The following is a 24,030-nucleotide window of genomic DNA, read 5'->3' as shown; positions in this document are numbered from 1 at the left end:
GGAGGAGCGTCGCTCTCTTCCTCCGGAGGGAGCTTGGCCCTGGCAAGTGTTTGGATTTTCTGAGCCTCTTGTTTCCTCTTCTGAATGTGCAGACCCCCTACCTCTCTGCTTTGTTACAAGGATTAAATGAGGTGGTCCGTTTAGCACCATCACTAAGTGGGCGCTGAAAATGCTAGCTTCTTTCATATCTAGGGAGGGAAATGATGTTAAAGCTGGCCAAGGGAATTGCCTGGCGGTCCAGTGGTTAGGATTCTGTGCTCTCACTGCCAGGGATGCGATCCCTGGTCGGGGAGCTAAGATCCTGGAAGCCGTACGGCATGGCCCAAAGAAAAGAGTAGCCAAGGGCCGGGGATGCAGCACAAGTGTGGGTTTGTGGTCCAGTGTTTATCTGGCCCTCCTCAGAGTGAGGCAGTCCATCACCTGGGAGCTTGATGGAAATGCAGAACCTTGGGCCCCACCCCAGACCTTGGGGATCAGATGACCTGCATTTCAAGGTCACCTCTCAAGTCTGAGAAGCACTGCTATGACGAGGCACAGTGCCCTTGCAGTTAGTTAGGAGGAGAGGCAGAGGCATGGGCGAGGAAAGGAGCAAGGAAACCCTTGTTGAGGGCGAAGGGGCACCTATGTGTCAGTCTCTGTGTATTTTCACACCACAGCCCTGTGAAACAGATCATTCGGTTTCTTTTTCTTTTCTTTTTTCTGGCTGCGTTGGGTCTTCGTTGCTGCGCACGGGCTTTCTCTAGTTGTGGCGAGCAGGGGCTACTCTTGGTTGCGGTGCGCGAACTTCTGGTTGCAGTGGCTTCTCGTGTTGCGGAGCACGGGCTGTAGGCGCGTGGGCTTCAGTAGTTGTGGCTCACGGGCTCAGTAGTTGTGGCTCGCAGGCTCTAGAGCGCAGTCTCAGTAGTTGTGGCGCACGGGCTTAGTTGTTCCGCGGCATGTGGGATCTTCCCGAACCAGGGCTCGAACCTGTGTCCCCTGCATTGGCAGGCGGATTCTTAACCACTGCGCCGCCAGGGAAGCCCTGGTTTCTTTTTAAGATAAGGAAACTGAGTCTCAGAGAGGCCCAACGACTTGCACCAGCAGACACAGCCAGTCTGTCCCGACCAGGTTCCAGGTGGGCCTGGCCCACTGTTTCTCCATGCCACCTGTCAGCAGGCACCTGTCGTGGTGGTTGGGGGAGGGTGGTGTGCAGATGGGCTAAGCAGACGGCTGCATTGGATTCCGAGGCTTGCAAAGTTGAGCAGGTATGGAGGCCTGGCAAGAAGCATTCTAGAAGCAACTCATTTGGAGAAGTTTTCCAGCATCGTAATGACCGGTAAAGATTAAATTGGTCTGGGGTGGGGACCAGACAGTGAGATTTTGTAAAAGTTCCCAGGTAAACCTGACACGCAGCCAAGGTTGAGAACCACCGCTGTGGGCATAGAGGACCCTTCAGGCGTGTTTGAAGATCTCATATCCATCCTCATCTTCCTTCCCCTGGCCCAGGTACCTGGCCTCCCTGCGTGGCCACGTGGCTGCCGTGTACCAGATTGCGTGGTCGGCCGACAGCCGGCTCTTGGTCAGTGGCAGCAGTGACAGCACACTGAAGGTGTGGGATGTGAAGGCCCAGAAGCTGGCCGCAGACCTGCCAGGCCACGCGGATGAGGTGCGGCCGACCCTCGTGGGCAAGTGGTTGAGAGGGAGTTGAAGCCTGGCCCCCCTCCCCCACCCTCCTCACTCCGCCACTGTCCCCCTCCCCCTCCCCCCTTCAGGTATACGCTGTCGACTGGAGTCCAGATGGCCAGAGAGTGGCAAGTGGCGGAAAGGACAAATGCCTCCGGATGTGAGTTTGGGGGAGGTGGCGGCTCTCCTGCCCTTGGTGACCATCCCCTGTGGTGTAGAGTTCCAAGGGCTCTCCAGGGGCCCACACCGTCCCGAGACGGTAGCCTCCGGCGGGAGGTGGTAGTTCTTAGCACGCTGGACTTTGGAGTCCTGGGACCTAGGTCAAGTCCTTGTTCTGCCTTTCAGTGTGCCGTCGTGGAGAGCTTGGTTCCCCTGTCTCCTGGGACTTACCCGGAGACGGGAGGATCAAAGATAGGTGAATACACTTTGGAACCTGAAGGTTGTGTACTTGTAAAGGATTGCCACTGTTCGTCATCGGACAGCCTTGGTGGGCATCGCAGGGGCCAGGCCCCTGGATGAGGTCCTGGCCGAGGCAGTGGCGGGCACCTGGCCTAAGTGCCGGTGGCTGGAGCAGGGACAGTAGCCAGGGCGGGGGGAGTAGACCGGGGGCGGGGGGGACCACAAGCTCTCCCCTTAGTGGGCTCCTGGGATTGTACGGCGCCTCCCTCTCCCGAGGTGGCATCCGCATCCTGCTCCATCCCTCTCTCCACAGATGGAGGAGGTGAGAAATCCCAAGGATCCCCACCTAGACTCAGCCTCTGCCAGCTGCCTGCCCTGATGGAGACCAAAGGCCGGGGTGATGACCTTGAGAATGAGCGTGGCCTGCCGTCCTCAGACAGACCCCAGTAGCGTCCCTCCCCAGAGCAGGAGGTTGAAGGTCGAGGGAGGTTATCACTGAGCTCAGCCCTTGGCTGTCACTTGGTAGCTCACTGGTGCCAGCACGGGGGTGGGGGGCGGGGGGGCCGGGCGATGACCGGCCCTCACTGCTGCCCTTGCCTCCTTTCCTGAATGCCGTCTCTTTAGGGTCAGACCGCAGATTCTGTGACCAAATAAATAACTTATATTTTGAAGGTTTGGTTATGATTTCTTGTCCCAGGTTCTCAGGGCTTTACTGAGGATTATGCTAAGTCAGCTTGTCTAGCCCCTCCCTCTGGGCTACACCAAAACCATGCTGGTCAGGAAGTTGCCTTTCCTCTATTCCCACCGTGCCTACGAGGGAGAGGCCAGCTGAGGCTGGGGAGATGGGCTGAAGCCCGTATGTTAGTGGCCAGAGGATGATGTAAGGCTGTGTTGTCCATTCCGCTGGCACCAGCCACATGAAGATGTTTGCATTAACTAGAATTGGGGCCATTTAGAAATGCAGTTGTCATACCAGCTCAGGGCTACTTACTGATTTGGACAGCACAGATAGAGGACACTTTGACCATCACAAGGACTTGTGCTGCTCTGGGGTGCTTTCCTCGGCCTCAGACAGCCCCACTGGGCTCTCGCAGCACAGAGAGGAAGGCGGCGGCTGCCCCAGAGGGTTCCCTCTAACAGGCCATGCAGTGGTGGGAGCTCTGGAGGAAGCGGGGGGTGGTGTAATGGGGAGGATGGTTCTCTGCCCCGTGAAGACTTACACAGTGACGGGAATCCCCACCAGGACATCCTCAAACCTTTGGCCAAGATCTTGCCCTCCGTGCGTCTTGCGTCCACTTTGTCTTCCAATACGAAGGTGCATCTACTCAGGTTGACTTCCAAACCATCCTTGTATGGACCGCTCGGGGCCACAGCACTTCTGACATCTTGTTCCTTCTCACCCTCCCCCGCCCCATCTGCGCTGTTACATCGTCGCCTGGCTGTGGTTCTTGGCTTCCACCTGGCCCGTCTCTGCAGGGGGACTGCGTGAGGGGCCGAGGGAGGCAGCGGGGGCTGAGGTCCTACTCGGTGCCAGGCGCTGTTCTGCTGCGCTCTCACGGGACCCTCACAGTAACCCTGCAGCCGGGCCGGGAAGGGTCAGACCACATCCCCATGTTTTTGATGAGGAAATTGAGCCCGAGAAGCTTAAATGGTTTGCCTGTACCCTCACATCCAGGAAGAGACAGAATTAAGTCAGACCCTCCCCCCAAAGCTTGTGCACTTTGCATCATGTCCCCCAGAGCTCAAGTCTGAGGCTGACTGTGTGGGCTGTCGCTACCTCTGCCCAACATTGCTCTTTTTCCTGGTGTGTGTTTTAATCTTTGAGGACCATCTCCTCCTCCCATGGGGAAGGGGTGATGTTGTCACCTCATTGCCCCATCCCCTGACCCACCTGGACTCTTGGTCCTGGCAGAAGCCAGGAGGGTGGGTGGCAACGGCCCAGCTGAGGCTGTCGGCGGCATGAAACAGAATTCCAAGGTGCTGGGTGACGTGCAGGTTTTAATGAGGGACGTGGACCAGCGCAGATCTGGGGAAGGAAGCCTAGCAGCTATGGGCAGTGGAGGCTGATCTGACCTGGCCTGGCCTGCGGTGTCTCCAGGTGAATGAAGCTCCCATCTGGCCTCGGCCCCAGGCCCAGGGCCAGCAGGGTGATCAGCGGTTCCCTGGCTTGATGCTGCTGGTACATTTCATGGTTCCGGTTCCTAAGGGCCCTGGTCCAAAGCTGAAAGTAGTTAAGGGGCTTCCTGGGGACCTCCCCCTTAGTAGGGAAAGAGGTGTTCCAGATCTTCTAGCCTCCGCATGTCCTCCAACCCCATGGACACAGTTTTCCTCTGGGGTTTTTTGCGCCGCACAGTGATCTGGATAGGATTGTTCTCGGGGAAGCTGCTCAAGTCTGTAGCATCGGTTGCAAACTGAAATAAACCAACCAACGTCCTCAGAACTCCTGACCCTGAGCTCACCTCTTCGACTCTGCCACCCCCTCGTTTGTCTGCTAAATGGGGTCTCCACAGCCTTACCAACCTATTCATTGACACCAGGAACAGGAACAAAGAGGCATGATTCAAATCTGTGCCTCCCCGGGTGTGTGCTGTCTTTACTGGGGCCTCTCCTGCCCACCCCCAGGCTGTTCCCTTCTTTGTCCCGCTTTAGCCTCTTCCCTCTCTTACCCTCAATGCCCTTGACTTCCTGACCCACTCACAATTATTGATACTAAGTTGAAGAATCCAGAAGCCAATGGCTTTGGGAGACTTGTTAGAGATGAATGAAAAGATTAATTTGCATTCCCAGTGGGCCCCAAAGTGGCTGAACCCTGAACCCTCCCAGAGGAGAGTGGCCTGGAATTGAGGCTTATTTTCCCAGGGAGAAGGAAAGCCAGCAGGAGGACGAGTCGTGGGGGTATAGGGGTGTTCCCAACCTCCAAAACCCCTGGTCCACACCCCTCGGGCCCGCCTTCTCCCAGGGCTCACTTTGTAGGGCTTGCACCACTTCCCCATCCCAGCGGTGTTGGCTGCGCGGACAGTCAGGCAGTAACTCGTGGCCGTCTTCAGCTGCATCAGCTTGATGGTGGTGCCCAAGACCTTATTGAAGATCCATGGGCGATTCGTTGCCTTGGGCATCTCACTATCACTTTTCCTGACCACCTCCTGCAACTGAACCTGGTAGAAACTGACCTGCTGCTTGCCTGGGGCGTAGGTCCAGGAAATCTAGGGGAAGAGAACCCCCGAGACTTCCTCAGACCTGGCCTGGCCTCCCCTCACCACCCCGCCATCCCTCACAACGTGGGTCAGAAGACCCCACTCCCGCCCCTGCTCCTGCTGGAGCTGAGGTAGAACTGATGGCAAGTGTTAGGCACTCCCAACTCTAAATATGGCCCCACCAGCCCGAAGCGTGAGCACCTCTCCCTGGGCAACCTTACCAACCTCAGAGGGTACCCTCACTCCGTATTCTAGACTGTGTGTCAGTTGAAAGGGACCTTAGCCATCATCCCGCCCACCTCACTCATTGCAGATGGCGTTACAGGTTCAGAGAGAGCAAGTAGCTGGCCCGTGGTCACACAGCAGTTACGTGGCAGAGCCAAGGTTCAAACCAATAGCTCCAGAGTCCGTACACTTTGTACTACAACAGTGGTTGCCAAGCCAGGATCTCAGACAGTTTTTATAACTGCGGATTCCTGGCCCTGCAGTCACCTGTCTTGTCTCCCATTTCCAGTTTCTCCTCTAACTAGGCTAGTGGTTCTCAAACTCTGGTGGGCAGAGTCCTACCCCGGAGGACTTGTTAAAACAAAGACCACTGGGGGCTCCCCGGGTGGCACAGTGGTTAAGAATCCGCCTGCTTGGGCTTCCCTGGTGGCGCAGTGGTTGGGGGTCCGCCTGCTGATGCAGGGGACACGGGTTTGTGCCCTGGTCGGGGAGGATCCCACATGCCGCGGAGCGGCTGGGCCCGTGGGCTGTGGCTGCTGAGCCTGCGCGTCCGGAGCTTGTGCTCCGCAACGGGAGAGGCCACAGCAGTGAGAGGCCCGCGTACCGCAAAAAAAAAAAAAAAAAAAAGAATCCGCCTGCCATTGCAGGGGACACGGGTTCGATCCCTGATCTGGGAAGATCCCACATGCTGCAGAGCAACTAAGTGCGTGCGCCACAACTAATGAGCCTGCGCTCTAGAGCCCGTGAGCCAAGACTATTGAAGCTCGTGCGCCTAGAGCCCCTGCTCTGCAACAAGAGAAGCCACCACAATGAGAAGCCCGCGCACCACGATGAAGAGCAGCCCCCGCTCGCTGCAACTAGAGAATGCCTGCACACAGCAACGAAGACCCAACGCAGCCAAAAATAAAATAAATAAATAAATGTATAAAAAAAAGAAACAAAAACACAGACCGCTGGCCCCTGACCCCAGTTTCCGATTCAGGAGGCCCAAGTAGGGGGTAGGGAAAGCGAGAATTTAAATGTCTAATAAGTTGCCATACGATGCTGATGCTACTGGCAGTCTAGGGACCACACTGAGAAACACTGCTCTAGGCCATCGAACAATGGGACTTCCAGATTTATCTTCCAAAATATAGCTCAAATTGCATCTATCACCTGATACAAAGCTTTGCAAAAAGCTAATCGTTATTGCTTACTGAAAAATCTATAACGTAGCGTAATGGTAAAGGACCTCTGGAAAGTGACCCCAGACTAACTCCTGCTCTCTTCCCTCCCTGTATCTAGAACAGTGCTACTCGACATGTGGTCCATGGGCCATCAACACCACCTGGGAATTTGTTAGCAGTGCAGAGTCTCAGGCCCCACCCTAGACCTACTGAATCAGAACTTCTAGGGATGAAGCCCAGGAATCTTACCAGTAACTAGATGATCAGATCTGCAGGCGCAGGACAGTATGAGAAGCCCTGGATTGGACCTAGGTGTTTCCTTCCATACTTTCCCACCTGTGAGCCTCTGCTAGTGTCAGCCCTCCACGGAATGCCTTTCCCCATCTCTAGATGTTTAAATCCGACCTCTGTGTCCCAGTTCAAATGTTACTAAATGCCACCAAAGCTTATTTCTGCACCTGGAAGTAATATTTCTTTCCCTCTGAATCCCTATTGGCACTTAATCTGAACTTTTCCTACAGCATTGAGCCCTCTCTAGCTTGTGCTGGAGTTCTTGAGGTCGGGAGGCAGGCATCTTCACACTTCCCAGTGAGCTCAGCTCAGTGCCTGGCACATTGGGGGCAGCCATTAAGCCTTTACCAAATGCACAAGGAGGGGAAAACGCACCACAGCCGTGGAATCGCTGACCGTGTATTCACAGATGAAGGGTGCCTCCGGCACATCCAGGACCACAGAGGACGCTGAGGGTATTGAGGAGGTGTCTGTGTCCACCTTACGGTTGTCAAGGTCCAGCAGGCCACCAGGGGCTATTTGGGACTTAGATTGGGGGCAGAGAGCCAGGTCCCCCTTTTCCATACTCTTGCCCATCGAGGAGAAGCTGAGTTTGTTCAGCTCGCCCTCCAGCATCCCTGCAAAGAAGCTGCTATTGGGCTGAGTCACGGCCAATTTGATGAGATTCGACAAAGTGGATGACACGGGGGAGATGCTGGTGTCATCGGAGCTGCATTCAGAATCCTCCATTGGCATCTGCTTCCTGGAGTGGGAAGGGAGACAGGTGAGACAGACGAAGGAGGCCACCCCGGCCCCTGCTGCCTGGAAACTCCTGGCGGGCAGGCCTCGGGCACAACGTACCCAGCGCCCCCAGCTGCTTCTGAGCAGCTCAGAACATTCTTGCTCGGCAGCAGTGCCTCAAACTCACAAGGACACTTACTAGTGAAAAATGCATATTCCTGGTCCCTGGTCCCCAGATGGAATGGGACTGGGGAAGCTGCTAAAGCATCTTTAATAAGATCCTCAGATGATTCTGATGCAAACGTTCTGAGAACGACATTTTTAGAAACACTGCTGAAACTTTAAGTCCTTCCTCCAAAGTGGGGTGCAAACACCCCAGGGAATGACCACAATGATCTACCGGGATATGGAAAAATATCTAAAAGTATCTAGAAGAAAAATAAATTAAGTTTTATTAATATTTATTCACTATTGTTTATTATGTAATTACTAATTTATTTTCTTAGGCTTTATAACATTTAACAATATTTATTAATATATAGCATGTAAAAATTAACAGTACAGATAAATATACATATATTAGGATGAATTCTCAAAAACTTTTTTCTTCCATTCTAAATTTTTTAAATTATGAAAGCTTTCAGACACACTCCAAGATATCAAGAGTAATATATTAATGGGGATGTAATGTACAAAATGGTGGCTATAATTAACAATATTGTATTGCATATTTGAAAGTTGCTAAGAGGTTAGATCTTAAGAGTTCTCATCACACACAGAAAAAATTTGTAACTCTGTGGTGATGGATGTTAACTACGCTTATTAGGGTAATGATTTAACAATATATACAATTATCAAATCATGTTGTACACCTTAAACTAATGCATTGTTAAAATTCAATTGTGTCTCAATAAAACTGGAAATGAACATACTATAATATATTAAGCTTCCATTTAGCCACCATCCAGCTCAGGACTAAATCTTTATCAGTGCAGTTAAAGGCCCCTGTATACTTCACTCCCCCACCTCTCTCCTCATCCTCTCACTCAGAGGTAGCTTGTGCAGTAAATTGAAAATTTTGTATTTATTATTCCCCATGTGTCCTTATAGGTTTGTTACATTCATATGTTATTAGTTTGCATATTTTTAGACTTTATATAAATAAATGGTATCATTCAGTACATACCCATTTGCAGCTTGCTGTTTTTTACTTAAAACATTGTATATTTTAGATTAATCTGCTCTGCTTCAATCATTTTAACCGCTGTATGTTTTCTATTACATGGATATTTGTATGCTTACCAATTCTTTGCTATTACAAAGAAAAACCTTGTACATGTTTCCCTGCTCTTTAAAAGGTTTTGCTGTTGAAGTACAGAATCCAAAACATTTGGCTTTCAAATCTTTTTTTTTCTCTTAAGCCAAAGTAAGAAATACATATTTCTTGGCAAGCTAGTATACTCATACATACACATGTAACTAAAATGTTTCACAAACCAATCCTTACTCTGTGTGTGATGTGCTTTGAAATTTTCAATTCTATTTTATTTCATTTTTGTAATACTGGTCTCCACCAACCAGAATGAGTTCCTGACCCACTCATAGGTCACAACTCTCAATCTGAAGAACCCTGTCTTGAGAGAGTGGTCCCAAGGCCTTTGGGGACCAAGCACCTTGACCGAGGTCACAGGGTGAGTCCATGGCAGAGTTGGAACCAGAACCCAGATCTCCTGGGCCCCATGCTGCACAGCTCCCATCTGCCCCTGGTGCTTTCTGGCTCCCCTCCACTGCTTTGTCCCCTTTCTCCCCGGGCTGCTCTCGCCAGATCCAGCCACCTACACACACCCCTACACCCCTTATGCCAGGACAGCCTCCAGCTTCATGGTTGGTTGATCAAGGCCAAATTTTTCCTCCTTGAGTTCCAGCCCCATCAACCTCCCCCTGAGAAATCCTGATCAGCCCAAACCTCTTATGTTAGCCCTTGGTGGATGCTTGGAATAGATGATTCCCCCACCAAGGCCCTTTATAGGCTGAAGAGAGTCTGGGTATGGATGTCAGTTTTACTATAGATTGTCCTAACGCATCTCTATTTTAGACTTACTGACTGGAAACACCAGTGCTGAAGGGGCATGGAAGGCAGGCTTAGTGATCTTCACAGTAGCCCTGCTGGATGGTGTTGGCCCCATTTTACAAATGAGGGACCGAGGGTCCCTGATCTTATTTAACTTGTCTATGGCCCTATATCTAAGTGGTAGAACTTGGATTTAAACTTGGTCTCCTAGCCCAAGACTTGCGCCCCATACCAGGAAGTTTCCTACAAGCATCCATCACTTTAGCCATACCTGCTTACTTACAGGTCCCTTAGGGAGTGGACACCATATCCCTTTCATATAATCAGGACCCCCTCTTCAGAAATTATTAAGAATTTCAGGACAGTGACAGCTGAGCATTAAACTAAGCATAGGGCACTTCTAAGTGTCGGGCTGTGTGTGATTGCCCAGGTCACACACCCATGAAACTTCCCGTCAGACAGTTCCCTCAGTCCACATCAACCCACACCACCATCCCTCCACTGGCTAATTCCTTCCCTTCCTATGAGAGTCACCTCCTCCATGAAGCCTCCCAAGCTACACTAAGCCTCCTCTGTTTCCTCCAGTTGTCCCGTCATAGCGCAGACCATGCTGTAATATTCTCAGTTCTTGCCTGATAGCCCCCCAACACACACACACATAGACACAAACACACACACACACACACACACACCAGGCTGGGAGCTCCTTGAAGGCAGAGACTGTGCTTTCTGGCTCTGCATTCTCAGAACTTAACCTTGGGCCAGATACCTTGTAAGTGCTCAAAGAGTTTTGTGAAATGAAGCAAAGGAAACCCAGAATCACTGAGGAGGAACAGCAAACCTCAATCTGAAAGCAGGCAGGCTACTGGGGGCACATAACCAGTCAGGTGAAGGTACAATAGGGAGGATGAGGCAAAGGAGCCATGGGGAGTGGAGGGGGCAGGGGGTCTATGTGGGGGTGATGAGGACAAAGTAGGATGACAAGGACAAAGCAGGATGACAAGCACTGTCAGGAAATCTCTGACTAATCCTGGAAGGCCTCCCGGAGGCGGTGGCCGGCACGCCTCCAAGAACTGATCTGAGGTCAGGACTCCATAGGCAACCTGCACACACGCTCTTCCCTGGGAGTCGTGACTGTGATAAGTCAAGGAAGTACTGCCTCTTCAAGCCCCTCTTCCCACCCCCACCCCCCAGGTCTGGTTTTAGAAAGGAGAAAAGGACCAGACTTGTGTCTTACGGTAGATCAATGGCATCTTCCTCCAAACTGCCCCTTGAGGAAAGTGGGCGTCCTTTGGTGGTGATGGTCCTGTTCGTAGACTTGGGGTTTGGAAAGGGCTTCGACACGTGCTTGAGTGTGTTCAAAACGTTGAGGGTTTCCTTCCTCAGCGTGGTCTCCTCCCCATCTCCCACTTTGTTGAGTGTCTCTGACGCCATCTACCTTGTTTGGGACCCCAGCCGCCACCATGCAGGACAACCAAGCTGACAGGAAGCAGAGAGAAACTGGAGGCAGAGGACACACCCTTAGTTTGGGTGGGATGGGGGTGTAATGAGCTGACTTCATAATCATCAGAGAGTGTAACAGTTAGGGGCCAGCCTCCCCCTTGATCTGAGCTGCTGCTGCCCAGGGCCAATGTCAGCAGTGAGTAGAGTCAAGGAAGAGACTACAACACCCCTTGGGCTAAGGCTCTGTGGTTACGGCAGCCCTGCTCTTCTCTGAAAATCTCAGAATGCTCACCACCGGTGCCCTTCGGACCTGCCCTAGGAAGGAGGAGACTGATGGTGACACAAAGGCACCTGGACATGGAGGGAGGCAGGCAGTACTGGACTGGGCCTCTGGGAGTGGGGGACTTTGTCTCTAGAATCCTGAGACTCTATATCCAGAAATCCTAGGCAGCAAACCCCCTTCGTCCAGTTGTGTAGGCACAGGGAAAGCCTGGATGGTTCATGAGGTTCATAGTTCACATATACCCAGGTTTTACTGCTGGAATTCTAAATTCTGCCACAGCCTCACCCCAAGCGTCTTCATGTGTTGAGTGACAATGGTGGGTGCTGCAGAGGCATACAGAAATGGGCCAGACGTTGTGTTGTTTCTTTTTCTCAAGGAAACCATGTCACAGTAGGGGGACTTCCCTGGTGGTCCAGTGACTAAGACTCTATGTTCCCAATGCAGGGGGCCCAGGTTCAATCCCTGGTCAGGGAACTAGATCCCACATGCCTCAACGAAGATCCTGCGTGCTGCAACTAAGACCCGGTGCAGCCTAAATATAAAATAAATAAATAAATATTTTTTAAAAATTAAAGAAAACAGGTCATAGTAGGAAAACATACTTCGGGGGGTGGGGACGGGGGCGCTGTTAAAACAGCACCAGCTTTGCACCTACATGTGGTTTTGTCCACCCTACGTCCAGCTCTGCCCTTACAGGCTGTGAAACCTTTGGCAAATGACTTCACCTCTTTGCACCTCAGTTTCCTCATCTGTAAAATAGGAATAAACATAGCACCTACCTTACTGGATTGTGAGGAGGTAACCCTGTAAAGTTGTTTTCTTTTTTCTTTTCTTTTCTTTCTTTATTTTTTTATTTTATTTTTTTGCGGTACGCGGGCCTCTCACTGTTGCGGCCTCTCCCGTTGCGGAGCACAGGCTCCGGACGCGCAGGCTCAGCGGCCATGGCTCACGGGCCCAGCCGCTCCGCGGCATGTGGGATCCTTCCGGACCGGGGCACGAATCTGTGTCCCCTGCATCAGCAGGCGGACTCTCAACGACTGCGCCACCAGGGAAGCCCTAAAGTTGTTTACTTTCTTCCAGAGGATGAGGTCAAGCAAAGGACATTTAAAAACAAATTATTTTGTGCGTGCGTGTGTGTGTGTGTGTGTGTGTGTTCTATATACTCAGGGTTTTTGTTGTCTTTCATTTACAAATTCTTTTATTCGGAAAATAGAGAAGCAGATGCCCTCTCTGTGTTCTGCTGCTTTTTAGCACCCATCAAACTATCGGTAATTATCTGATTTATTTGATTTCCTCTTTCCTGTCTTCCCTCACTAACAAGTACGTCCCTGAGCGTAGGGGTGGTCCGTCCGATCGGACGTTCTGGCCCAGTGTTCAGAACAGAAGGCTGCACCTGGGAGGCCTGCAGGGAGGCGAGATCGGGGAGAAGGCAGAGACGCAGGCGGGCGCAGGGTAGCAGATCTGGGCGCGGTGGCCTCGGCGCAGGGGAGCCGTTTCCGTGCTGCCAGCGCCGTCTCCGCCCCAACCGCCCGGCTCGCGCATCCGGCCCGTGGCCAGCAGGTGGCGCCGCAGGCCGGGCCCTGGAGCCTGGAAGCCGGAAGCTGCGGCGCGGTCCGAGCGGGAGGACTGTGGGTGCCGGCGTCCCCGCAGGCTCCGCACCCTCCGCGCCGCCTCCGCCTCCCGCCTCCCGCCTCCCGCGCTGGTCCAGAAAGGGCCCCGCGGATGTCCCCGGGACGAGCGGCCCCGGGCCCCCAGGGAACATGGGCGTGCTCCGGGCCGGACTGTGCCCGGGTCTCACCCAGGACATGGTCCAGCTTCTGCGGAGCCACGGGATCAAGACAGGTGATCGCAGGCGTGCGCCAGTGCGGGCCACGCGGCCGGGCCCAGCGCGGACGGAGGCCGGCCCCGGCCTTGGCACACCCGAGAGGGGGTCCCTCCCCACCCCTCCCCTCCCCTCCCCCCTCCCCCCTCCTCCCCCCACAGCCTCCTTGAGAGCCCGGGAAGGTGGGAGTGGGCTAGCCACGCCCCAGGAAGGGTAGAACCCCCACTGTGTGCCAGCCACCACTCCAGGTCCTGCGGCTCAGCTAGTCGACGTAGGCGAGGAAAAGTCAAGTGAGGGAGGCCCCCGAGCCTCCCTTCCTGCCCACCAACCCCACGTGTTTTGCTTTCAGTGGTGGACCTGGTTTCAGCAGACCTGGAGGAAGTAGCCCAGAAGTGTGGCTTGTCTTATAAGGTGAGCTGACAGTCTCTCCTCCAAACCTGGGTGTCTCTAAATGCCCATCCCTGAGCAGAGGGGTTCCCAGAGATTGATAAGGGGGCCGTATGAGACCCTGGGGGCCTCCTCCGTTGGCGGGTCACTGCCGAGTACTCTGGGCTGCTTCGGGTCGGAGCGCCCCGGCCCTCTCCTGAGTTTCCCCGCCCCTTCCGCAGGCCCTGGTCGCCCTGAGGCGGGTGCTCCTGGCTCAGTTCGCAGCTTTCCCTTTCAATGGCGCTGATCTCTACGAGGAGCTGAAGACCTCCACTGCCATCCTGTCCACCGGCATTGCAAGGTTTGTGTGGGTACTTGGGGGAAAAGGGGAGAGGCGGGCTTTGGATACTTGAGTCTAGGGAGAGCAGGCTTTTTCAAACAGTGGTGAGGATGTTCAGGACTTGCGTTCTCTTAAGCTATAACAGGGTTTCTCCAACTCCTAACTTTTGGGGATGCAGAATTACTTGGGGGGGGCTGTCCTGCACTTATAGTAGGATGTTTGGCAGCATCCCTGGCCTCTAGCCACTAGAAGCCGGGTAGCACCTCCCTTCCTATGTCTGACAATCAAAAATGTCTCCAGCTGTGACCAAATGACCCCCCCCACCCCAGGGTGGCAAAATTGCCGCTGGTTGAGAACCACTGTCCTATAACACAAGATGGCAGTATTTCATTATTATTTAGCAGATCAGAGCAACTCTTCTCTGCCCCTACCCCCTCTTTCCCTTAAGGATGGGGCAAGAGAGAGCATGGCAGGACTAACGTTGACTGAGTGCCTACTACATACCAGCCACTGGTTATATAATAGGTTGTATAATCTCTTCAGTGACCCTGTGAGTTAGTGATTTTTTTTTCTTTTTCTTCTTTTTTTTTTTTTTTTTGGTGGTACGCGGGCCTCTCACTGTTGTGGCCTCTCCCGTTGCGGAGCACAGGCTCCGGACACGCAGGTTCAGCGGCCATGGCTCACGGGCCCAGCCGCTCCGCGGCATGTGGGATCCTCCCAGACTGGGGCACGAACCCGTGTCCCCTGCATCGGCAGGCGGACTCTCAACCACTGCGCCACCAGGGAAGCCCCTTTTTCTTTTTTTAAAAATTTATCTATTTTTGACTGTGTTGGGTCTTCGTTGCTGGGCGCGGGCTTTTTCTAGTTGTGGAGAGTGGGCGCTACTCTTGGTTGTGGTGTGTGGGCTTCTCATTGCGGCGGCTTCTCTTGTTGCAGAGCACGGGCTCTAGGCACGCGGGCTTCAGTAATTGTGGCACGTGGGCTCAGTAGTTGTGGCTCGTGGGCTGTAGAGCGCAGGCTCAGTAGTTGTGGCGCGGGCTTAGTTGCTCCACGGCATGTGGGATCTTCCCGGACCAGGGCTCGAACCTGTGTCCCCTGCATTGGCAGGCGGATTCTTAACCACGGCACCACCAGGGAAGCCCAAGTTAGTGATTATTAACCCCACTTGAGTTTAGCCCAAGAGGAGTGAGGGGCAGAGGTGGGGCTCCAGCCCTGGGGCACTTGATCCAGAACTTGGTTCATTCCCCATACTCTGCAGCAGGAGGGAATGAGAGTAGTTACCTTCTGCCGTGTTGTGTGGAGAGAGAAAGAGTTGGAAGAAAACAGGCAGCTTCTGGCCAAGGAAGTCTGACCTCATTCTTGGCCTGTTTGTGCAGAATTTGATAAAGAACTCTGCCACCACAAAGGTCTTTGGATTGGTTTGGCCCTCCCTGTTTCCATAACACGTTCTCTTGGCAAGGTTCATAGAGCACAGTGCTTGCTTTCCCTGGGTTGGGGGTTCAGTTCTGTCATTCATCAAGCCCTGGCCGAGTGCCTACGGGTTCCAGATAAGTGCAGATGATACGGGTATGGGTGAGGCAAGGCACTTAAGAACCCGTTGGGTAGAGAAGGCAGGTAAACACAAGGGAGAGGAGTGAGCATGCGTGGAGGCAGCATAAGGAGGGGGTGATTGGAAATACCCTGGCAGTCCAGTGGTTAGGACTTGGAGCTCTCACTGCCAGGGGCCCAGGTTTGATCCCTGGTTGGGGAGCTAAGATCCCGCAAGCTGCATGATGTGGCAAAAAAAAAAAAAAAAAAAAAAAAATGAGGGGGTAACTAACAAGGAGCAGCCTTGGCCTTTGGGAGCTTATAAAACGAGCATTATACAGAGGAAGCAGTCGGGTGATAAACTGTCAAGATGGCAGCCACGGTGAGTCACTGCAGGGGAGATCAGAGAGGTTCAGGAAAGCTCTAGGCAGGAGGCGGGCCTTGGGCAGTGAGGAACGGATGGGCCTTCTCTGAGTACTCCGGCACCGTTACTCCAGGTATGTCGTTTCATTTATCTTCACAATCACAATGAGTGCGTTGCAATGAAAACCATCATCCTGTAGATGAAGAAACCGGGACTCAGGTTAAGTGACTTGCTCAAGATCCCGCAGCTAGGGAATTCCCTGGGAGTCCAGTGGTTAGGCCTCTGTGCTTCCACTGCAGGGAGCACAGGTTTGATCCCTGTTTAGGGAACCAAGATCCTGCAAGTTGTATGGCGAGGCCAAAAAAAAAAGATACCTCAGCTAGTAAGTGGCAGACCAGGCTCTTGACATCACACCTGTCAGGCTCCTAAGCATAAGAACCCACCTCAAAAAAAAAAAAAAAAAAAGAACCCACCTCTAACGCATCTACCCTGTTGCCTCCTCCAGGCAGGAGGCTGTATTGTGAAAGTAGAGTTACAGGCATAGGGTGGAGGTGGGCTGGGTGGATGGGGCTGGGGAGCCTGGCAGGAGAGAGGCCCAGGAGGATATGGCAGGGGAGGGTGTGTGAGCCGATGGAGGGCAGGGGATGGCAGGAGGCACGTTGAAGAAATGTGATAAGCCTTCCTGCCAGGGGGAATAGAGATGTGAAGAATCAAAGACGACCCAGTAGGTTGCTAGCCGTCCTCACAGTGTTCTTTGGACACTTGATGGATGTAACTCTAATACGGGAGGGGAGGGGAGTTCTGTAGTCAACAGTTCGGGAAAATGCTGGTTAACCCAAACGAAGCAGGTTTCCCTGGTGTAGGCTTTCTCACAGCTTGTAATGCTGGCGGGCACCGTGGATCTTTACGAGGGCAAGAAAGCACGTAGCGTGCCTTGGAAGAAGCTGTACTATCTGGGGAGATGGGTGGTTCCCTGAAGGCCAGAGCTGTGTCTTGTTCATCTCTGCCTCTTCCTCGTTTTAGAAAAAGGCCTTCAGGAAATGTGACACATTCAGGCGATGTTTGAATGAATGGCTGAAAGAATGACTAAAACCCGGTTCAGAGGGAAAGGTGGAGGATAAATCCCAGAAATCACTTGTGTCCAAAACATGTGGTAAGACCCGGTTGCACCTCCGCTCCACAAGGCAGGCGGAGGAAGCGGGGTGGTCTGTCCATGTTGATGAGCAGAGGTGATTGGTAGGAAGGTCCATCAGGAGACATGGAATGGAAACAGGTGAGAAGTCCGCTGGGAGGTGGATCTGGGAATTCCTTACGGAGACTGATCCTCACAGCCAAGAATGAGGTTGATTCTTTTTTTAAAAAATAAATTTATTTATTTATTTATTTGTGGCTGCATTGGGTCTTCGTTGCTGCGTGCGGGCTTTCTCTAGTTGCGGCGAGCGGGGGCTACTCTTCATTGAGGTGCGCAGGCTTCCCATTGCAGTGGCTTCTCTCGTTGCAAAGCACAGGCTCTAGGCGCACAGGCTTCAGTAGTTGTGGCACGTGGGCTCAGTAGTTGTGGCTTGCAGGCTCTAGAGCGCAGGCTCAGTAGTTGTGGTGCACAGGCTTAGTTGCTCTGCGGCATGTGGGATCTTCGCGGACCAGGGATTGAACCCGTGTCCCCTGCATTGGCAGACGGATTCTTAACCACTGTGCCACCAGGGAAGTCCCAAGATTGATTCTTGACTGGAGAGTTAAGACCAGTGGTTTCACCCAGGCTGCATGTTAGAATCATTTGGGAAGTTTAATAAATATTCATGCCTGGGTCTCACCTTTAGAAATTCTGACTTCATTGCTCTAGGCCAGTGGTTCCCAAACTTTTCTGTCCCTTAGAATTACCTGAGTTTTTTTTTTTTAATTCCAAAGCCCTATACTGCGCCCCCAAACACACACACCAATTGAATCACATTCTCCGGGGGTGGAACACAAGCATCAGTATTTTTTAAGTTCCCAGGTGACTCCAGTGTGCAGACAAGTTTGGGAATCGCTGATACAGGTCTCTTTTTTTAAAACTCGCATGGGTATTTTAACATGCAGGCAGGCCTGGGAAACACTAGTCCAGCCTAATGGTGTTCAGATTTGAACATGTATCCTTATTGAGACTCAGATGTGGTCCTCACCCTAAGAGTTGCTGATTCAGTAGGTCTGGGGTGGGGCCTGAGAATTTGCATTTCTAATCAGTTCCCAGGTGATGCTAATGCTGCAGGTCTGGGGACCACACTGGGAGAGCCACTGCTGTAATGGGACTGGGGGTTCTCTGATCTCAGTGGGAGGAATGGGAGCCAGCAGTGGCAGAGGCTGGATGCTCTTTAAAAAGGTGCTGATTACACAGAGCCAAGGTAAGCACAGTTATCCCAAGAAGCCGCAGGGCCGGAGTGGTAACCAGAGCGTTTTGACCAGCAGGGCCCTGTGGTTATAATCATGGGGGCCCTGGAATTGAAAGAGATGGGGTGCTTACTTAAGTGCTGCTTGGCCTATACAGAGGGGTCATGGGAGGTATTCAAGGACCATCACAAAGGGCTGGAGCCCATGGAGGTGATTACAGGGTTGGGACAGGGATGCACGTGGCCAGGACATGGAGGTGTTAGTATAGGCTGTGATGAGAAGGAGGTGAAATTTCAGCCCACAGGTTGGGCAGGATATGTCGTTTTTCCCTTGCTGCTTTCAATAATTTTTCTTTGTCTTTAATTTTTGCCAATTTGATTACTATGTGTCTCAGCATGTTTCTCCTTGGGTTTATCCTGTATGGGACTCGCTGCGCTTCCTGGACTTGGGTGGCTATTTCCTTTCCCATGTTAGGAAAGTTTTCGACTATAATCTCTTCAAATATTTTCTCGGGTCCTCTCTCTCTCTCTTCTCCTTCTGGGACCCCTATAATGCAAATGCTGTTGCATTTAATGTTGTCCCAGAGGTCTCTTAGGCTGTCTTCATTTCTTTTCATTCTTTTTTCTTTATTCTGTTCCGCAGCAGTGAATTCCAACATTCTGTCTTCCAGGTCACTTATGCATTCTTCTGCCTCAGTTATTCTGCTATTGATTCCTTCTAGTGTAGTTTTCATTTCAGTTATTGTATTGTTCATCTGTGTTTGTTCTTTAATTCTTCTAGGTCTTTGTTAAACATTTGTTGCATCTTCTCGATCTTTGCCTCCATTCTTTTTCCGAGGTCCTGGATCATCTTCACTATCATTATTCTGAATTCTTTTTCTGGAAGGTTGCCTGTCTCCACTTCATTTAATTGTTTTTCTGAGGTTTTATCTTGTTCCTTCATCTGGTACATAGCCCTCTGCCTTTTCATCTTGTCTATCTTTCTGTGACTGTGGTTTTTGTTCCACAGGCTGCAGGACTGTAGTTGTTCTTGCTTCTGCTGTCTGCCCTCTCGGTTGGGCAGGATATGGGGTGTGGGTAGTGACCTGTTTCCTGGTGGTTTAGGGACAGAAACTGGATGAGGATTGGCCATGACTTGAATTTATCTCAAGGCTTCCACAGCCAGAGTGTTGATAACATAGGAACCTTCTGTCACTCGTTTGTCTGGAAACATTTATTGTGCATCTCCTGTCTTTCAGCCACTGTGCCCGTTCTGGGGTGAACAAGGCCCAGTCCTTGCCCCAGGGTGCTCTGGGCCAAAAACTTTTGCTCTGCAAGAGGATGAAAAGACAAGCGATAGAATGGGGAAAATATTTGCAATCCGTGTATTCAACAAAGGACTTGCGTCTGGAATATATAAAGAATTCTTAAAACTCAGCAGTAGAGCAAACAATGCAATTAGAAAATGGGCAAAAGACACGACCAGACATTTCACCAACGAGGTTCAACATCACTGGTTATTAGGGAAATACACATTAAAACCACAACGAGATATTACTACATACCTCCTAGAATGGCTAAAATAAAGAATGGTGGGCTTCCCTGGTGGCGCAGTGGTTGAGAGTCTGCCTGCCGATGCAGGGGACATGGGTTCATGCCCCGGTCCGGGAAGATCCCACATGCCGCGGAGCGGCTGGGCCCGTGAGCGGTGGCTGCTGAGCCTGCGCGTCCGGAGCCTGTGCTCCGCAATAGGAAAGGCCACAACAGTGAGAGGCCCATGTACCGCAAAAAAAAAAAAAAAGAAAAAAAAGAATGGTGATAACTCCAAATGCAAGTAAGGGTGTGGAGAAACTGGATTACCTCATACGTTGCTGGCGGGAAAGTAAAATAGCATAGGCACTCTGGAAAACAAGTTAGTAGTTTCTTGTGAAATTAATATGCACTTACCGTACAACCCAACAGTTGTATTCTGGGACATCTATTCTAGAGAAATAAAAACTTAGGTTTACAGAAAAACCTGTATGCAAATGTTCATAGCCGTTTTATTCATAATTTCCTCCAACTGGAAACAGCTAAAATATCCTTCAATGGGTGAATGGTTAAACAAACTTGGTCCATCCACACCATGGAATACTACTCTGCAGTAAAAAAGAACAAACTATCGATACATGTGACAACTTGGATCTCAAGGGAATGATGCTGAGTGAGAAAAGCCAATCACAAAGGTTACATATTGTGTGATTCTGTGTACATAATATTCTTGAAATAACGTAACAATAGAGATGGAGAACAGATTAAGCAGTTGCCAGGGGCTAGGGATTAGTGGTGGATGGAAGGGGAGTGGCTATAGACGGGTGGCACAAGGGAGCCTTGCAGAATGGAAATGTTCTGTATCTTGATTGCGGTGGTTACATAAACCCATGCATGTGATGAAATGGCATAGAGTTCTACACACAGACACACACAGAAATAATGGTGGTGAACCTGAATAAGCTCTGTGGATCACACCAGTGTCAATTTGCGATGTTATCGTGTAGTACAATACATCTTATAGTGAAAGATGCTGCCCTTAGGGGAAACTAGGTAAAGGGTACATAGGACCTCCCTGTACATTGTTTTTTGCAACTTCCTGTGAATCTATAATTATTTCAAAGTTTTAGAAAATGACAAATGATGGGAAATGCTATCAAGGAAACCCAGAAGGGGCTGAGATGGAGAATGAGAGGACCATTGGATGGGGTGGCAAAGAGACGTCTGTGGAGAAGTGATCACCCAGAGTGGTCTGTAAGCTGAGAGTGAAAGGATGAGGGGCCAGAGGAGGAACATGTAGCCGTGCCAGCTTTCCCCAAAGGTAACTCTACCAGGAGAAGCCTCCTGGCCAGAGATGTTAGAGTGTCTCTGGACAGAACAGTGCTTGGAAGGGACGTCTTGCTTTTTTTTCCTGGTTCCTACTCCCCTCCCTTCCCTCAAATCCCCTCGGTTGATTCTCTTGCCTCCTCTTCTGCCATCAGCCTGGACAAACTGCTGGATGCTGGTCTCTATACTGGAGAAGTGACTGAAATCGTAGGAGGCCCAGGTAGCGGCAAAACCCAGGTACACGTGCGTCCAGCAGCCAGCAGGGTTGGGGGAGGTGGGTGCATAGCCCTGGATCCCTGGGGAAGCTTCTGCTAGCGTGCTTGTGATTCAGAGATCGGAAGAGAGAAGATGGGTGGTGAGGAGTGGGGCTTGGACTTGGCCCATTCGTGTCTCTGGGATCTGGACAAAATTTGGTAGGAGCACCCATGCTGAGCCCTCCTTGAGGGCTCAAGTTCACCCAGTGCCCCGTCTCTACTCAGGTATGTCTTTGTGTGGCTGCAAACGTGGCCCATGGCCTGCAACAGAACGTCCTATACATCGACTCCAACGGAGGGCTCACAGCTTCCCGCATTCTCCAGCTGCTTCAGGCCAGAACCCCAGATGAGGAGGAGCAGGTAAAGAGCAGGAGGGGTGGGTCCCTTTGAGGTTCTGACACCGTAAGTAAGACCCCATTATCTAACGTGGCAAGAAGTTTGGTCATTTGTGTGAATAGATATTTCTGGCTTTGAAACTTGCTGTTCTACTAATGCTTTCTGTTCTGAAAGCCTCCCCAGGATGACATCATCCCACCCCTGCCGTACCCTAATTCAGGGCTGCCAGACACCCCAGCATCTGTGTTTCTCTCCCATTTCTTGCCCACGGAAGACACACTAGTCAGTCCTATCCCTCCTTCCCACGGAGCTCTGACTTGGCTTTGCAGCTCAGCACCCAGGCAGCCACCTGGGTGAGAACTGGCCCATCAGATAAAGCCCATTTGCCATCCTGGACCCAAGTCCTTCCGTCTAAGTGCCTCTTCCTGCTCAGCCTCAAGATCCCTCTTCATCTTGCACGACCCCCTGCTCCTCTTCCTCAAAGCTCTCCCTTCTATCTCCTACCTCTTCAGGCCGGAGCTCTCCAGAGGATCCAGGTGGTGCGTGCGTTTGACATCTTCCGGATGTTGGATGTGCTGCAGGACCTGCGAGGCGCTGTGTCCCAGCAGGTGAGCCTGCTCTTCCGCCCCTCCCTGCTCCCCCCAGCTGGCCAGTGCTGTCTGCATGTGGGCAGGTGTCCTACTACAGACTCTGCTTGGAAACGCAGATGTGCAATCTGGTGACTCTAGCTGTGTCTGCCGCTCCCAGGATGGGATTTCTGGATGCTTAATTCATTCCTGAGTGCCGCCTCATTTACATGCCCATCTTCCCCACTAAACAGTAAGCCCCTTCCTTGAGTGCAAGGATCATGTCATATTCATCTCTGCATTCCAACGCCGGATCCGTTAAGATTACTTTCAGCTGCAAGTAATAGAGTCTATCTGACAGACACTAGAACCTTGAGGACTTTTAATTATCTCACGTGAGTCTGGAGGTTGACAAGTCCATAATGTCAGGGCTGTAGGTTGGTGTGCCTGGTTCTCTTGCTCTTCCCCCTCATGATTGCAAAGTGGCTGCTATGGCTCAAAGCATCATGTCTTCACACATCCATATTACATCCATATTCAGGTCAGTGAGAGATAGATGCCTCTTTTCTGTACCTCTTCCCTTTTATAAGGGAAGAGAAATCTTCCTCTGGAACCCCCCAGTACGCTTCCCTGTTCCCGTTACATCTAATTGACCAAAACTGAGCTATGTGTTTGTCCTAGACCAGGGGTTGGGCCCACCTTCCCTGATGTCAGGAGATTTCTGCCCAGTACTTGAACACATTCAGAGTCCTGTTAACAAGGAAGAGGGGTTTGGAATGGCATTTGGGTTGGTACCCTGCTACACCTGATAGGTGCTTAGACAGGATTTGGTGCACTGATTTATACACTCTTAGATTTGGGAGACACCTTACAGAGGATAGTTTAATTCATCTTAAACTTGATCTCTCACCCCAAAGCATAACATGTTCCCATGGGCATACCCAGGGTTGTATATAAAGTAAAGCATTTTTACAAACTTTAGAACATACAATAGTTGAACAAATGCTTGCCATAGGAATTGTAGCAGGCTATGACACCCCCATGTGTTGAGACATGAAGTCAAGTAGTCCTGACCTAATCCAACCCTCTCGTTTCTAGAGATGAGGAGAGTGAGGGCCAGAGACATTCAGTCAGTTGCCCAAAGTCACCACATATTTAGGATAAGAACAAAGCTTATAACCCAAATCTCTCAACTTCCAGGTCAAAAGACAATATTTTTTACTGTAGGGCCATTAGATAGTATATATTTCTATTATTGCATAGCAAGTTACTACAAACTTAGTGACTTAAAACAACACATATTTATTACCTCACAGTTTCTGTAGGTCAGGAGTCTGGGCACAGCTTAGCCTGGTCCCCTACTTAGGGTCTCCCTAGGCCGTGATCAAGGTGGCAGCTGGGCTGTGTTCTTATCTGGAGGCTCAACTGGGGAAGAACCACTTACAAGTTCATTCAGGTTTTTGGCAGAATTCATTTCCTAGAGGCTTCAGTTCCTTGCTGGCAGCTGGTTGCTGGCAGAGGCCACCTTCAGTTCTTTGAGGCTGCCCACTGTTCCTGACATGTGGCCCTTTGCATAGGCAGTTCACAGCATAGCCACTTGCTTTTTCAAGACAGCACAAGAGTAAGAGCAAAACGCAACATGCCATCTTACATAACATAATGTAATCACGGGGTGGTAGCCCATTCCCTTTGCCATATAATGTAGCCTAATCAAGAGAGTGACATCCAGGGAATTCCCTGGTGGTCCAGTGGTTAGGACTCTGCACTTTCACTTCCAAGGGCCTGGGTTCAATCCCTGGTCGG

General features: G+C 51.3%; 3 protein-coding genes across 5 annotated transcripts in view; 2 read left to right on the top strand and 1 right to left on the bottom strand.

Annotated features, from left to right (window-relative positions):
* Nucleotides 1-2,732, top strand: part of NLE1 (notchless homolog 1) — a 61,547-nt gene extending 58,815 nt beyond the window's left edge. For both annotated transcript variants that reach the window (XM_082602972.1, XM_082602973.1), the window contains 3 exons: nucleotides 1,486-1,645; nucleotides 1,752-1,822; nucleotides 2,375-2,732. In XM_082602972.1, the coding sequence (XP_082459098.1) occupies nucleotides 1,486-1,645; nucleotides 1,752-1,822; nucleotides 2,375-2,387 (244 nt within the window). In that variant the 3' untranslated portion in view covers nucleotides 2,388-2,732. The remainder of the gene's footprint in view (nucleotides 1-1,485; nucleotides 1,646-1,751; nucleotides 1,823-2,374) is intronic.
* A 1,522-nt stretch (nucleotides 2,733-4,254) lies between these two features.
* Nucleotides 4,255-11,162, bottom strand: FNDC8 (fibronectin type III domain containing 8; the record flags this gene model as incomplete). Its single annotated transcript, XM_082603606.1, has 4 exons — nucleotides 4,255-4,472; nucleotides 5,028-5,264; nucleotides 7,313-7,679; nucleotides 10,966-11,162. 4 exons carry the CDS (start codon nucleotides 11,160-11,162, stop codon nucleotides 4,320-4,322), a joined length of 954 nt encoding a protein of 317 aa, XP_082459732.1. The 3' UTR covers nucleotides 4,255-4,319.
* A 1,883-nt stretch (nucleotides 11,163-13,045) lies between these two features.
* The window catches only part of RAD51D (RAD51 paralog D), a 21,111-nt gene continuing 10,126 nt past the window's right edge, over nucleotides 13,046-24,030 (top strand). For both annotated transcript variants that reach the window (XM_082603530.1, XM_082603529.1), the window contains exons 1-6: nucleotides 13,046-13,296; nucleotides 13,626-13,687; nucleotides 13,885-14,003; nucleotides 21,227-21,308; nucleotides 21,551-21,685; nucleotides 22,174-22,269. In XM_082603530.1, coding sequence (XP_082459656.1) covers nucleotides 13,215-13,296; nucleotides 13,626-13,687; nucleotides 13,885-14,003; nucleotides 21,227-21,308; nucleotides 21,551-21,685; nucleotides 22,174-22,269 — 576 coding nt within the window. In that variant the 5' untranslated portion in view covers nucleotides 13,046-13,214. The remainder of the gene's footprint in view (nucleotides 13,297-13,625; nucleotides 13,688-13,884; nucleotides 14,004-21,226; nucleotides 21,309-21,550; nucleotides 21,686-22,173; nucleotides 22,270-24,030) is intronic.

Source organism: Mesoplodon mirus (assembly GCF_964341445.2).
Source record: "Mesoplodon mirus genome assembly, chromosome: 18".
In the NCBI taxonomy this organism is placed as follows: domain Eukaryota; kingdom Metazoa; phylum Chordata; class Mammalia; order Artiodactyla; family Ziphiidae; genus Mesoplodon; species Mesoplodon mirus.
This window is presented reverse-complemented; position numbering and strand designations above follow the sequence as displayed.